This window comes from Jaculus jaculus, chromosome 17 (assembly GCF_020740685.1).
Source record: "Jaculus jaculus isolate mJacJac1 chromosome 17, mJacJac1.mat.Y.cur, whole genome shotgun sequence".
Taxonomy (NCBI): Eukaryota; Metazoa; Chordata; class Mammalia; order Rodentia; family Dipodidae; genus Jaculus; species Jaculus jaculus.
In genome coordinates this window covers 62,660,459-62,674,079 of record NC_059118.1, presented here as the reverse complement: position 1 = coordinate 62,674,079, position 13,621 = coordinate 62,660,459, and the positions used below count along the sequence as shown (strand labels likewise).

At 51.5% G+C, this 13,621-nt stretch overlaps 1 protein-coding gene across 1 annotated transcript in view; it reads left to right on the top strand.

The window, feature by feature from the left end:
• Window positions 1-3,526: 3,526 nt before the first annotated feature.
• Window positions 3,527-13,621, top strand: part of Bmp6 (bone morphogenetic protein 6) — a 182,852-nt gene continuing 172,757 nt past the window's right edge. Inside the window, exon 1 of the mRNA XM_004666152.2 lies at window positions 3,527-4,828. Coding sequence (XP_004666209.2) covers window positions 4,201-4,828 — 628 coding nt within the window. The 5' untranslated portion in view covers window positions 3,527-4,200. The remainder of the gene's footprint in view (window positions 4,829-13,621) is intronic.

Here is a 13,621-nt window from a genome sequence, read left to right as displayed (position 1 = left end):
TATTTCCAGAAACTGAGGCCATCTGCACGAAATGTCAGCCAAGCGACCAGATGTTTGCTGTGGGTGGCTCCCACATCTGGCTTCTTGAATGAATTCCTCTTCTCCCCCCCCCCCACCCCAGATGTTTGAGAGACAAGCACAGAAAACATTCGCGAAGCTGCCCTGAGCTCAGAGAAAAGGGGCAGCAATATCTTGGTGTCCTGCAGGGGGCGCAGTGACCCCTGATTTTGTCGTTTGCTTCTCCAGGCACTCACACTTTCCAGTGCAATCCAGACCCAGACCCGCTCATTGGTTTCCCTAACGGTCCTCTCGAACCACGTGTGGACTTTGGGGTCTCCGGTGGGGTGGTCCGAGGAGCAGGGAGGGGGTGAGGTACTGGCTAAGGGATCCAGTTGGAGGTTTGAAATTCTAGAACTGCGTCTCTTTACCCATCCCTCCCACTCCTGTGGATTCAAAGGCTTGCTTGTGTGGTGTGTGTCTTGGAACATGACGTCCAGAGGTTGGGAGCCTATGATGGCTATGTAAGAGCACATTTTTGTAAAATATTTTTTATTTATATTTATTATTTACTAGAGAGAGAATGGGCGCACCAGGGTATCCAGCCACTGCAAACGAGCTCCAGACGCATGCAGCACCTTATGCATCTGGCTTATCTGGGGATACCTGGGGAATCGAACCTGGGTCCTTGGGCTTTGTAAGCAAGCACCTTAACTGCTAAGACATCATTCCAACCCAAGAGCACATTTTTTTTTTAAATTTTATTTATTTATTTATTTTGAGAGCGACAGACACAGAGAGAAAGACAGATAGAGGGAGAGAGAATGGGCGCGCCAGGGCTTCCAGCCTCTGCAAACGAACTCCAGACGCGGGCGCCCCCTTGTGCATCTGGCTAACGTGGGACCTGGGGAACCGAGCCTCGAACCGGGGTCCTTAGGCTTCACAGGCAAACGCTTAACCGCTAAGCCATCTCTCCAGCCCAAGAGCACATTTTTTGAGCCCTTAATTGGATGTCATTGGGCTTATGACCAGTGCCATTCCACTTGGCCTCTTTTATCAGGATTCCCAGAACTCTTCAGGAAGATGACGCCGTTTGAGGTTACCCTAGCCCCTCACCCCTTAGCCCAGCAGTATCCAACAGGAGCAGAGGGCTCCTCTTGGTAGGGGCAGACCTGAGTCAGGGCTGCGCTCAGATTCTTAGCTGTTCACTAGGTGTCATTTTAGATGCCTTTGCACAGAGCACGTCTCTATCCAAGCGCCTGAGGAAAGGTGGTATAAGCCTGTGCGTGTGCTCTCTGCCAGTGTAAGCCCATATGTGCATATTCCCCACAGGAGTCACAACGCGTTTGATTTTGTGGAGTTCTCACTTGTCTGTTTATTTTAGTTTTGGATTTTTGAGACAGGGTCACATTTTGCAGCTCACAGTGTTCTGAACTTTATCATGAGACCCAGGTTGACCTTGAGCCTGTGGTGATCCTCCTGCCTCTCACCCTACCAAGTGCAGGGCTCAGAGGTGTGAAGGAGCATGCCCCACTCCTGATTCTGTGTTTTCAGTGTCCTCCTCTATGCTCAAGGTTTCCATAGCCTTTCTGTTTCCCCACTGTCCTTATCAGCTTGGAGCGTCTTGGATTCCACATGTGCGAAGGTGAGGCTGGGTTGTGCGAGAGGCCTTTGGCAGGAAGCCTACGACTATCTGCTTGTTCAGATTTCGGGTCCTCTGGAGCTTGTGGCTTGCTGTTGTGGGCAGCAGAACAATGGCTTTTTGCTCATACTGTATCCTGGACGAAGACATATGGCAAGCTCTTGAATTCTCACAGTTCAGGCATCCCAGACCCAGTAGTGATGACCCATGGACCTCGAGGTCTAAGACTGCCAAGTTATCCAACTGGAGTTTCTGTTTTCTAACCCACACACTCTCAGCAGAACCAAGAACCTAATGTTTAAGGTGAATTCACCGCTGAGGTCCGCAGATGACTGGGTGTTAGTGGGTAGCGTAGCAGAAGATGGATTCAGGCTTTGATTGGCAAACCGTGCTGGTCTTAGCGGTTTTCCAGCAACCTGTGGTTCAGGACCCTATTATCCTGACCATGTGGGGGCACATGCCATACTCCTACCCTTCCTGGAATTATTTTTACCACCTTTTAAATCATTTTACCTAGCACTGTGTAAACTGTATTATATCTCGGTAAATTAGAATGTAATCATACCAGGCCGGGGAGGTGGCTCAATGGTTAAAGGCACTACTAGCTGGCAAAGCCTGCCAGTTGTGGGCTCAGCTCCCCAGCAGCCACATAAAGGCAGAGCACAAAGCTGTGCCTATGTCTGGAGTTCATGTTCAGTGGCAAAAAGCCCTGGTACGCGCACGCGCGCGCGCGCGCGCGCGCACACACACACACACACACACACACACACACACACACACACACAGACATGCGCGCGCGTGCTCTCTCTTCCCTCTCTCCCTCCCACACATAAATAAATTAAAATATTAAAAATATTTAATTTAATTTATTTATTTAAGAGGGGGGGAATGAAGGAGCATGCAAGGGCCTCCAGCCAGGGCAAACAAACTCCAGACCCATGTGCCACCTTGTGCATCTGGCTTACGTGGGTACAGGAGAATCGAACCCGAGTCCTTAGTCTTCACAGGCAAGCCCCTTAATCGCTAAGCCATCGCTCTAGCCCTAAAGTACTTTTTGAAACGTAATGCCAACAACAACAACAACAAGAAAAAAACGGAGGAAGCAGAGACACGAACAAGAACATGGGGCAGATTACATTGGCAGACTGAACCCTCTTTCTATTGGGTGCAACTTTAAAAAAAACCAAAACAAAGCCCAAAACGAAGATAAGTCCAAGATCAACCCCTAACCCTTCAGGACTCTGGCTTAGACTGGACGCTGTCTGTGGCCGTTCCTGAGGGTTTCTTCTAAAGCGTGCCTCTTCGCTTCTACCAGCTGCCTCTGAAAGCCACGTGTCCGCGAACGCCTACATCCCATCCGTAAGGGAAACTTAAGGAGAAGACTGTCATTTATTTATTTTTTTCTTCCTCGGCAGGGCAGTATGGATCTAATAGCTGTGTTTCTTTCTATTTAACACGTCTCGACCTCTGACGTGGTGGCAGCCGAGAACGGCGAAGACGGGGAAGGTGATGGCTCCCGCTCCCCAGCCACGACCTCCTCGCCTAGGCTACCTCGCCGCTCCCCGCCGAGCCTGCGAGAATTCTCCGCGCTTGAAACCTACGCGGGGCGGAGGCGGCGCCTCTGGGGACAGGGTGGGAGGAGGGGGGGGGGCGAGCGCGGGGCGGGGCTATGCAAATGAACCGCAAGCATCGCCTGTGCATTGGCTGCCCGCCTGTCCGTCGCCGGGGAGGGCGTGGCGTCCCCAGGCTGGAGTGCGGTACCTGAGCGAGCCCCGCCGCAGAAAGCCCACGTTGGCCGCTGCGGGGAGCGCAGCGCAGCGCGCACAGGCCGGGAGCCCGCGCACTGCCCAGCGCACGCCGCGGCCGCTCCCCGGCGCTCCGGGCTCAGCTTCTCTCCGGTGCCCTGGGCGAACCGGGTCCTCGGGGCGGTCGAGCGAGCACCGGAAAGGAAAGGGAGATCCAAGCCTCCTGGCGTGGGGGCGGCGCGCGGGGACTGCGCGGGGGCCTCGGAGGGACGGCGACGGAGCCCGCGGGCCGGCCGAGGGGTGCGGAGGTTTTGACCGGCCGCGAGACCGAGAGACTTGGCCGAGAAGAGCGGCATTTTCTGGACTCCTAGTCGCCAGAGCCTGGGATAAACTTCGCGGTCGTCCTGCGGAGCCGGGGAGGCGCGTTTGCTGGGGATGATGCCCGGCTTCGCCCCCAGCTCCTGAGCTGGTCCTGGCCGCGGTCCCAGGTCCCTGCGTGTCGGGAGGGCGCGGGGCAGCGCATGTGTGCGCACGGCGAGTGACCGCACCGTGACCCGCCCGGGAGCGCACTCCTACTTTGGACACACCTGGCCTGGGAACCTGGGGAGCGCGGGGCTTCCGACGACCGCCGTTCGGACACCAGGGGGCCGCCCCGGAGGACCATGAGAAATCAGGACTGAGGGCCAGCCCAGGGAAGCGAGCCCGCCGAGAGGTGGCGGGGGCTGTTCACGCCAAGGGCCACAGCGGCCGCGCTCCTGCCTGGCTCGGCCACTCGACGCCTCGCGGGGTCCGCGGGGACAGCCCGGCTGCGCGGGGATGCCGGGGCTGGGGCGAAGGGCGCAGTGGCTGTGCTGGTGGTGGGGACTGTTGTGCAGCTGCGGGTGCCCGCTGCTGCGGCCGTCTCTGCCCGTGGCCGCGGCCGCCGCCGGAGGGCAGCTGCCCGGCGTCCGCACGGCGCAGCCACCGCCGCCCCCACCGCCACAGTCCTCGTCCTCGGGTTTCCTGTACCGGCGCCTCAAGACGCACGAGAAGCGGGAGATGCAAAAAGAGATCCTGTCGGTGCTCGGGCTCCCGCACCGCCCTCGGCCCCTGCACGGCCTCCAGCAGCCGCAGCCCCCCGCCCTCCCGCCGCAACAGGCGACCCGCGAGGAGCCTCCGCCGGGACGCCTCAAGTCCGCGCCGCTCTTTATGCTGAACCTCTACAACGCCCTGTCCGCCGATGACCCGGAGGACGGGGCTTCGGACATGGATCGACCACACGACGCCGGACTCCACCGAGGGACCAGCGCGCCCCAGCTCCCGCGGGCGTCTCCGGTAACCGCACACCCGCTCAACCGCAAGAGTCTCCTGTCCCCGGGACCCGGAGGAGCGTCCCCGCTGACCAGCGCGCAGGACAGTGCCTTCCTCAACGACGCGGACATGGTCATGAGCTTTGTGAATCTGGGTAAGGATTCGGGGACGGCGAGGACGCTTTCGCTCCTTTCCAGTCTCCCGGGGCTGGCTGCGGGGCGGTGGGAGGCGGCGGAGCCGCGCGCGCGGCGGCGGGGATGCGGGCACCGCTGCGCTCCGGCCACCTGCGCCACGGTGCACGGCTCGAGCGCTTCGTGGCTGCGGGAGGCGCGGGCCGGGCCAGGGTGCTGCCTGCTGCGCCCGAGTCCTCGCCGAGGCTCGGAGCCCCTTCTCCCGAGTGTCACTCCCCAGCCCCGTTAACTTGAGAGTGGCCGTCTTGGGAAGAACCAGGCCCTTGGGCACTCTGTCCGCCCCTGAACAAGACAGGTTGGCCCTCCTGGACGTTTGGAGTGTCCGTTTATCCAATTTGACTTTTAAAGCATCCCATTGAGGACTTTGGGAAACGGGCCTGAGTGTTTTAAGAGAAACCCACTGTATTGGGAGAGGAAGGCTTTGGCGGCGGAGGAAGGGACCTTAGAAGGCGATCCAGTCCCAGCCAGGTGGGACTCGCGGGTCCGTTTGGGGCGGGATCCCCGGCGCGGCTGGGGTAATCCGGTCCCTGTGCCTGCGCCCCCGTGCCCCTGGTCGTTGTCCCGACAGGCTGACCCTCAGTCTGCGCGGCCGAGCTGGCCGGGCCGGGAAAGGGTGCGGGGTAGGGGCCGGAGTTGGGCGCAGAGCTCGGCTGAACTCGTTGCCAGGCAACAGAATGGAAATTCAAGGGCGGCTAAATCCGGCTCGGCCACAAACGCTCGGAGCAAGCCGGGACGGTCCCAGCGCCTTTCCCCTCCCCGTTAAGTTTTCTCGTCGAGGAGAAGGACGTAAGGAAGACCTTCTCCGAGCCAGCGGCGGACTCGGTTTAGCTTAGAGCAAGGATGTAGGAGAGGCGCCCCCAGACCCGGGGCTGCAGTAGCCACGGCCCGAGTGGGTGCAGCCGCGCGTGGGGCGGGTCTCCCGGGCATCCCTGCACCCTGCACCCCGGGGAGTTGCGTGGCTGCTCCTAGGTTCCAGACGCTAGCATGCGCTCGCCGTCGTGGCTCAGAAAGCGCAAAGGCCTGTTGGGCACGCCAGTCACCGTAAAGTCAGTATTCGCGAGAATGACCCCTGTGTAAAATACTTGGGTGATTTCTTTGCGAATGTATATACCTATGGTCCTCCCTTCTGCTGAGCTGCGGGGGCGGTGTGGAAGGAGTGCAAACGGAGGGTAGGAAAGGAGAGCGTGTGGAGGCAGGAAGATTGACATCCAGGCGGTGCAAAATCCTCCTGGGAAATCCATGAAACCGAATCTCACAGGGAGTGGTGACTCGGGGCCTGCCCGTAGGGTTACTTACACTGCCAGGGGATCTGACTGGACAAGAATCTTCACAGTTTATTGGAATCAAGTCCAAAGCTGAGGCACTTCCAGGAAACAGTCTAGGGAAATTGTCTCTCCTGTGAGACAAGGCAGTTTGGTATCCAAGGAGGTGGTGACGTGGGGGAGCGTGGGGTCAGGGCGGCCAAGAACCGGCGCTGTTCCGATGCTGCCTTTGATTGAATAGTTACCGATTCAGTACGCTCGCTCCATCCCATTCTCTCCCTCCACACCTCAGCCCCAGGTTGCTGAGCGCTCTGGAGACATCTGTGGCTCTCCCACCAAGACTCTTGTCACAGTTCTTGGAAAGCACTTTATGGGCTTGGACCATGACCTGAGCTTGCCTATTTGTAGCATCATCACTCCAACGTGGAAAGGGTTAAGGGGTGGATGTTGGGAATGCTTCCTGCCCAGACCTGGAGACTTCAGAATCTTTGAGGGTGGGGCTCAGACCTTTATTTTTTCCCCCAAACGTTTCTTAGGTATTTCTAATGTGTTACCATAGTCCCTAGTCCAGAAACTTTCTTAGGAAGATCTTGCTGTCTGAAGGAAGTCCAGTCAACCTGGTAAGACACGAGAAACAGGGAGGTATGGGAACAGCCTGTGGGCTTTCATGAGCCCAGGCGCCTTGGCCGCACTCCCTCCAGTTCAGTCAGAACATGGGGGAGAAGACCTGGGAATTAGTATTTTTTTGTCACAATGCCCCTCCCCAGATGATTCCAGAGTTCACAAACTATTGCCTTGGAGAGTGATTGAAATTTTGGGAGCTGTCTTGAAGCCAAGTTTGTAGGTATGGTGACATTTAGTGTGTGGTGACCTCCAAATTCCCCTCTTTCCTTGTTTCTCTGACCTTTTATGGTGTACAGTGCACGCAGCGTCTAGATCACAGTGTTTTGAGGGTGGATGACAACCATTCTTCTTAAGGTGACGATTCAGCATGTGTCTCTCTAGGGATCTTTTCGTTATCTCCCTAGAGATCTTTCACCCTCCCTTCGCCCTCTCCTTCCTCCCTCTCTTCCCTTCCTCATGAGACAAGGCCATGCTGTGTAGCCCTGTTTGGACTCCTGCCTCAAGCTCCTCAGTCCTGGGGTGTCAGCACAGGCCACCCCAGCTGACTTCCTTTTATCATACGGGATATCTGGCGGTACGAAAGGTTCCAAGACAAGCATCATTAGCGCAGTTGCAGGCCTGGAGGCAGGCTGACAGGGACCTGAATGGTACTTCAGAGGCAGGAGCTCACACCCCATCACTGAGCTTTGCACAGATAGACTTACTGTGCAGTTGGTCCAGCTCTGGGCTCCATAGGGATAGAGGGGAAAAGCTCTTACAGGCAAGTAGAATCCAAGCAGCAGGCAGTCCTTCCAGCTGCCAGTCACGCAGCCCCCTTCGCTCAATCCATTCAACAGTGGCACAGGCAGATTTTACACTGAGAGGTTAGAATGATAACTCTTCTCACCGTGGCTTTGAGCACCAGAGGATTCATATGAAGACAGTAACTGCTCAGCAATGTGGACTCTCCACGGATTCCCTAACGGGCATTGTTGTCATGTGAAGTGGTGCGTTTCGTAGCTGACTGGTGTGTTACATGACATAACGGACTCATCCTCTGATGCACCTTCCGACAGGTAAAGGTTAGGTTTGAATGGACTCTATCTACTGAGCTAAGAACATTGCCCGCTGGAAGTGTAAGTTGTAAGCGTGCCTCTTCTCTGGGATTGGAGGAACAATTTGCTCATGAAATGCGTCTGTCAGCCTGCCTGACTGTAGGAAGTGTGAATCAACAGGATGAGTCTCTCATAGCCCAAACCCTGCTCACTGGACCAGCTCGCTACTGTTGTTGGCTGTTCAAAAGGGTCCCGGGGAACAGCCTGGGCTGCATGGGAAGGGCTGACTGCTCGCTGCCACCGTCGCTGCTCTGCGGCGTGCCCAGGTGAGTTGGTAATTTGCACCACATCGGGGCCACAGATGCCCTTTGCTGTTTGTTTTCTACTGAGGAAAAAAAAAGCCCTAGCAGCTGACTAAGCAAGCTTGCCAACTTAATGACCTTAGAGAAGTACCCTTAGATATCTTCAGGCCTTAGCTTAAAATCTACTTTCTTAGAGATATCTTGCTACCCTTTTATGTGAGCGGGGGCTTCCCTAGCCTCATCACACTCTGTCCCTTTCCTTCCTTGTGCTGACCTCATGGAGTTTTTCTGTTTTCTTTATAAATTTGCTTACTCATCCCTTCTAGGATGTGAGTCTCTGAAGGCTGATATCACGCTAATCCACCAGGGTAGCCTGTGTATCTTATGTGATACTCAGCAAAACACATGATGCTTCAAAACGATTGAAGTCCTGAAAATACAAATAATACTCGACGTTTTAAATTCCCATGTCAATTTTCTGCAAGGACTGACTTTTTTTTAAATCTAGAAATAAGATACCAAACACTTGAGGACATTTCTAACATTGATAGAAGTTGGTGATATTTGATGTAAATCACAATACCTTATTAGTGCATCTCTTTTTAAAATCAGCTATCCACGTGTGTGTTTATCTATAACATCGTTACACACGAGAGTAGTAAGAATTTCTTTTAAATCTCTGTACTTGAGATTTATTTATTTTGAATTTATAAGCTGTTGATCCCCAGATGCTAGGATTAAGTGAAATAAAAAACGCAAATCATGATCAGAAAAGGAAATCAGCAAAGTGTTCTACAAGAAACAAGAAACTTATTGTACTAAAAATATTGGCAGTCTTCTCACCAAGATTTCTCTTGGGAAACATAAATTAGAAGAAAAATGGAATCTTCCCTACTTGTATTTGTAACCAGAGACACTGTACTGTCTCTTTCTCATAAACAGAGGGTCAGTCTGACTATTCTTGTGGGCTGCCTGTACTGAGGAAGATTTTTGTTAGCAGAAAATAAATCCATGCCTGCAAGCATGGTGGTTTGGAGAATTTGCAAGAGGGCAGTTTAAAGAAGCTGTAGATAGTGTCTCAAAGAGATTTAAATGTGAATTTCAGTGGCATTTCAAGGACAAAAAAAGTTGCACGAAGTGTTCCTCAGCTAAGATCAAAGGGCATGAAGATACCATTGTTCAGCCTCCCAGAGGTGTTTCCTTTACTTGTTCTTCTAAGAATGGGTACAAATCCTTTTTTAAATGTGCTGAGTCATGCTTAGTTCCTCTGTTTGGGTTTACCTCTGATTAACTGAAAGAGGCTTCCGGGGGCTCTGAGAAACTGCAAGTGAAAAAGGCAATGTTCAGCATTTTGTTCATGTTATAATTACACAGCATCCGGGTGTCCCCATAGTCTGCTACTTGATATATGGAATTCCATTTTCTGGTGCTGGGAATCACACTGAGGGCCTCACACACGTTAAGCCCGTATCTTACCACTGAGCCTGTGGCTCCAAATCAATATGTGGAACTCATGTGGGTGGGGAGCGGGGTCGGTATAGCCCGCACCAAAGATCTCTGCTCTCCTCGGTCTGTCTCCCCGTGGTCTTTGCAGAAGCTGAGTTAGGACAAGAAAATGATGAAAGCCAATTTTGCTGAGAATGAACCATCTGCCAATTAACTTTTTCGTAAACCAGTCCTCCTCTTTGCTTCTTATCCTACTACCAAAACGGGAATTACCCGAGGGCATGCCAACTTGGGAGCTTAGTGTAAAGTTGTTATTATTATTTTTTTTCATTTTGGACTTCATTCTCTTTCTTTTCTGCATTTTAGTTATTTCACTATTGATGGGGGCTTCTGGCACTGGAAGGAAAAGTGCTATTCTTTTTAGCAGGATTCTGAGGCGGTGGCTGTGTTTCTGGCAGATGAGCACTTTCGTGAGTATCTGCTTAACTGGAGTAGAAATCAATGCGGACACTCCCTGAGATACTAGCAGGAGATTTACAATGGCCCATGCCTGTGGACAGCTGTTACACATTAACTGTCCCACCCTCCAGAGGCTGTGGTGGGGCCCAACCACGTGCAGGCACCCAGCCCGGCTTCCTCAGCCGCAGGCTGTCACCCAGGGCTTGACATGGGGAGGGGGCGGCTGGTGCCCTCTTTTGTACAGCTCTCAAAATGCCAGTGTCCCTCTGTCTCCGGCTCCATCACGACAGCGGAGTCACTTTCACGCAAGCACATGGTCTCTTGTCATCATATCTGTCACCTCCTGTTCAGTCCTTACCAGTGTCCCGTGTCCTGTCCTCTGGAAATTTACCAGTCAGAACATAAACACCGTCTCACTTGAAACATGTGAAAGTGCTGACATGCGCACTGAGGAGAAGGAAAGCCACCACCATTTTAGGAAAAACCAGAGTTACTAAGCAACCAGTACCATCAAGTTTCTGAGAGTCCCAGAAATTTCCAGAACCAGAGTTCCACCTGCTGCTCACTAGAAGTCAACAGTGCCCTGCAACACTTAACTGTTTTTTGGGTTTTTTTTTTTGTCCATTTGAGAATGGGGCTCACTGTGGAGCCCAGGCTGGCCTTGAACTCATGATTCTCCTCTGGTTTCTCCATTGCTGGGATTATAGGAGCACACTACCACACCTGTATAATGTAATGCACAGATTATCACTGAAGTTTATGGATTTCTCATCAATTACCAGTGTTCCAAAGACAATGTTATCTATAAGTTTTTTTTTTTTAATTTTCCCAAATGTAATTCTACACTATTCTAGCACCCTGTCTGTGGTTAATGTTAAGCTCCTGGAGCTGGCTTGAGGAGCCTGTTCTTAAGTGTTTTATCTGGAAAGACATATGTCCTGCAACACATTACCTAGTCTGGGTTTATCGATTAACCTAGTTTGGGATTATTGTCAAAATCATGTCATCTATAGAATTTAGAGTTTTAAAAGTTCTTGCGTATCATCCAATCCCCTGTGTTCGCAGTTGAATTTGTTAGATTCATCAAACCCCTTTTCTCCTGCACTTCTGTTACAACTCAAGGCTGAGGGAAATGTTCCCAGACCTGGAAAGCCATTCTGTGCCTCAGAGTAACAGGGCTGTTGGTTAGGCCTGAGTGGATAATGCAGGAGAAATGAAAAAGGCTCACAGGAATACCACTCCAGGTAAGACCAGAGGATGCCTGAAGCATCTGGAGTTTTCTGCATTTTTTCCTAGCTAGGAACATTTTTTTAAATGAGAACTTGATTTTTTTAAAAAAATATTTTAATCTATATATTTGTAAGCAGAGAGAAGGGAAAGGAAAGAGAGAAGGAAAGGAAAGGAAAGAGAGAAAGGAAAGAGAGACAGAATGAGAATATGGGATTGCCTCTTTCCATTGCAAAGAAACCGCAGATGCATGTGTCACTTTGTGCATCTGGTTTTATATGGGTACTGGGGCATTTCTGGTTTTTGCAAACAAGCGTATTTAACCACTGAGCCGTCTCCCCAGCCCTAGAACTCTACTTTTAGACAAGAAAATGTGAAGTATACCTATAAATACCCTCTTGCTTGGTGAGCTGGAGGGCTGTTGACCCCAAGAATTGTTTTCTGTTCCAAAATTGAGTTGAAAGCCATGCTGCTCCGCGAGACATTGTTTCAATGAGACACTCAGGCGGTTGTCTTCCTGCCCTTCCCAAGCCCATTATTCCCAGGATCGAGTCCATAATGGAAATGGTATCTAAATTACATCAGGTAATTCCTTGATGACTCCCCATGGTCTTGTTATGTTAAGCTGGGTCTCCTAGAAACATTTTTGCAGAGTGAGACTCAGGTTCCGAGAGGGAGAGCCTTCCTGACTTTCAAGTTCATGGGCATACGCCCTTGATGACTGATCTTGCTTAGATAGTGTGGGATTGTCCTAGGCCTGAAATGTCATGATCCCCAGCGCTAATTCTATTTTCAGATGGTTTTCTCATCATCAGAAGTTGTCTGGGGAAAGGGAGAGTGGAAGAGTGGACTCACAGCAGGCAGGGACGGTGGCTCTGGGGACCCACTCTGAGCTGACCTTTGATATCTGTCACGTTCCTGATTATCACTCTCACCACTGACCCTTTCACCTTGTCCAGAATGTGACTTCCAGCCTGAAACATCTGCGTTCGTTGTTCCTGTGTTTACAGTCTTGGTGGTTTCCTGTTCATGAACATGGGCTGGGAAAAGAATTCTGACTTGTGTCTCAGCAGAGGACGAGCTTAAGCCATGTCATTCCTGTGTGCGTCTGTGCGGAAAAGACCGGGGCTACCTTCGTGATCGGCTTTGCCTCTTCCAGCAGACCTGTTCTTTCCCCTCTCTTCTAAATCTATGAATTACACTGGAATAGTCCAAAGGCTGACTTTCTGCAACTGTGAAAGCTTTTCCTTGGGGTTAATTTCCCCAGATTTTGTTTGCATAGTCCTCTATCTGAATATAATATTTTTGGTACACATTCCCGTCCCCTACACGTATGCATCCCTCTATAACATTTAAACATATAACATGTGTACATTTGTTCTTGAGGATGGACATACATTGACACCTAGAGCCCACAGTTTACCTTCAGGCTTGTTCTTTCGGTGCTGTACGTCTGGTGGGCTTGCGTGTAGGTGTCATGACAGCCATGCTGGCATCGTGTCACATGGAAGAGTCTCACTGCCCTCAAAATCCTCCGTAGAAAAGTTCTCTCCACTTAATGGCGGGGGGGGGGGGGGACCAAAACCAAATGTATGAACATATAGAACTCTCAAATATGTAGAGTTTGGGGAAAGTAATAAAATCCCTCTGTTGAATAATATTTTGTTTCTCAGGTTTCACGCTGGTGATATGTAAATAGATAATTTTGATTGTGTGACAATGTGGAGGCTTAGCTTGTGGGTTCTCTACATGTTGACAACAAGTCCATCAGAAAGCAGCCTTTCTTCTTTAAACTCTAGGAGTTAAGAATCTTTCTTTCCTCCACATGCTCTCACAGAGGTGTCTGTCACCATAGCACCTAGACAATTCCTCAGGCAGGGGCAGGCATGATTAAATTTCTTCCTGCTCGTGCCCTGTTTGATCCATGCTCGGCAGGATTGGAGGGAGAGAAATAGAGAAGCCTGAAGAATGAGCAAGAATTATTGGAATTTTATGCTTATTAATTATTGAAATTGGGCGGGGGGAGTGTTAGGAGAGGAATTAAACATTTCCCCTTCCTTTCTGAAAACATGTATTAAAGTATAGTGTGACTTTGAGATACAAAAGCTGACCAAAACAGGCCTGGATGTGGAATCAGGGAACTTTCACAGCTGTCCCTAGGTAAGGCCACTCAGGAGGGAATAACCAACATAATTGAGACCGCACAAATCCAAAGGGCTCTGTAAGTAACATGCAGAGTCTCTAACCTCTGAGCTACCCAGGTTATTGGTAAATAAACAAGAAAGGGCAGCAGCATAAGCCAGGAACATGGCAACTCCAGGGAGTGCTGAGTCAGCTGGGTCCAGTCCCCGGGAAGCTAAGGCAGATCGCTTGGCGTTCAAGGCCAGCCTGGGCTCAAGAGA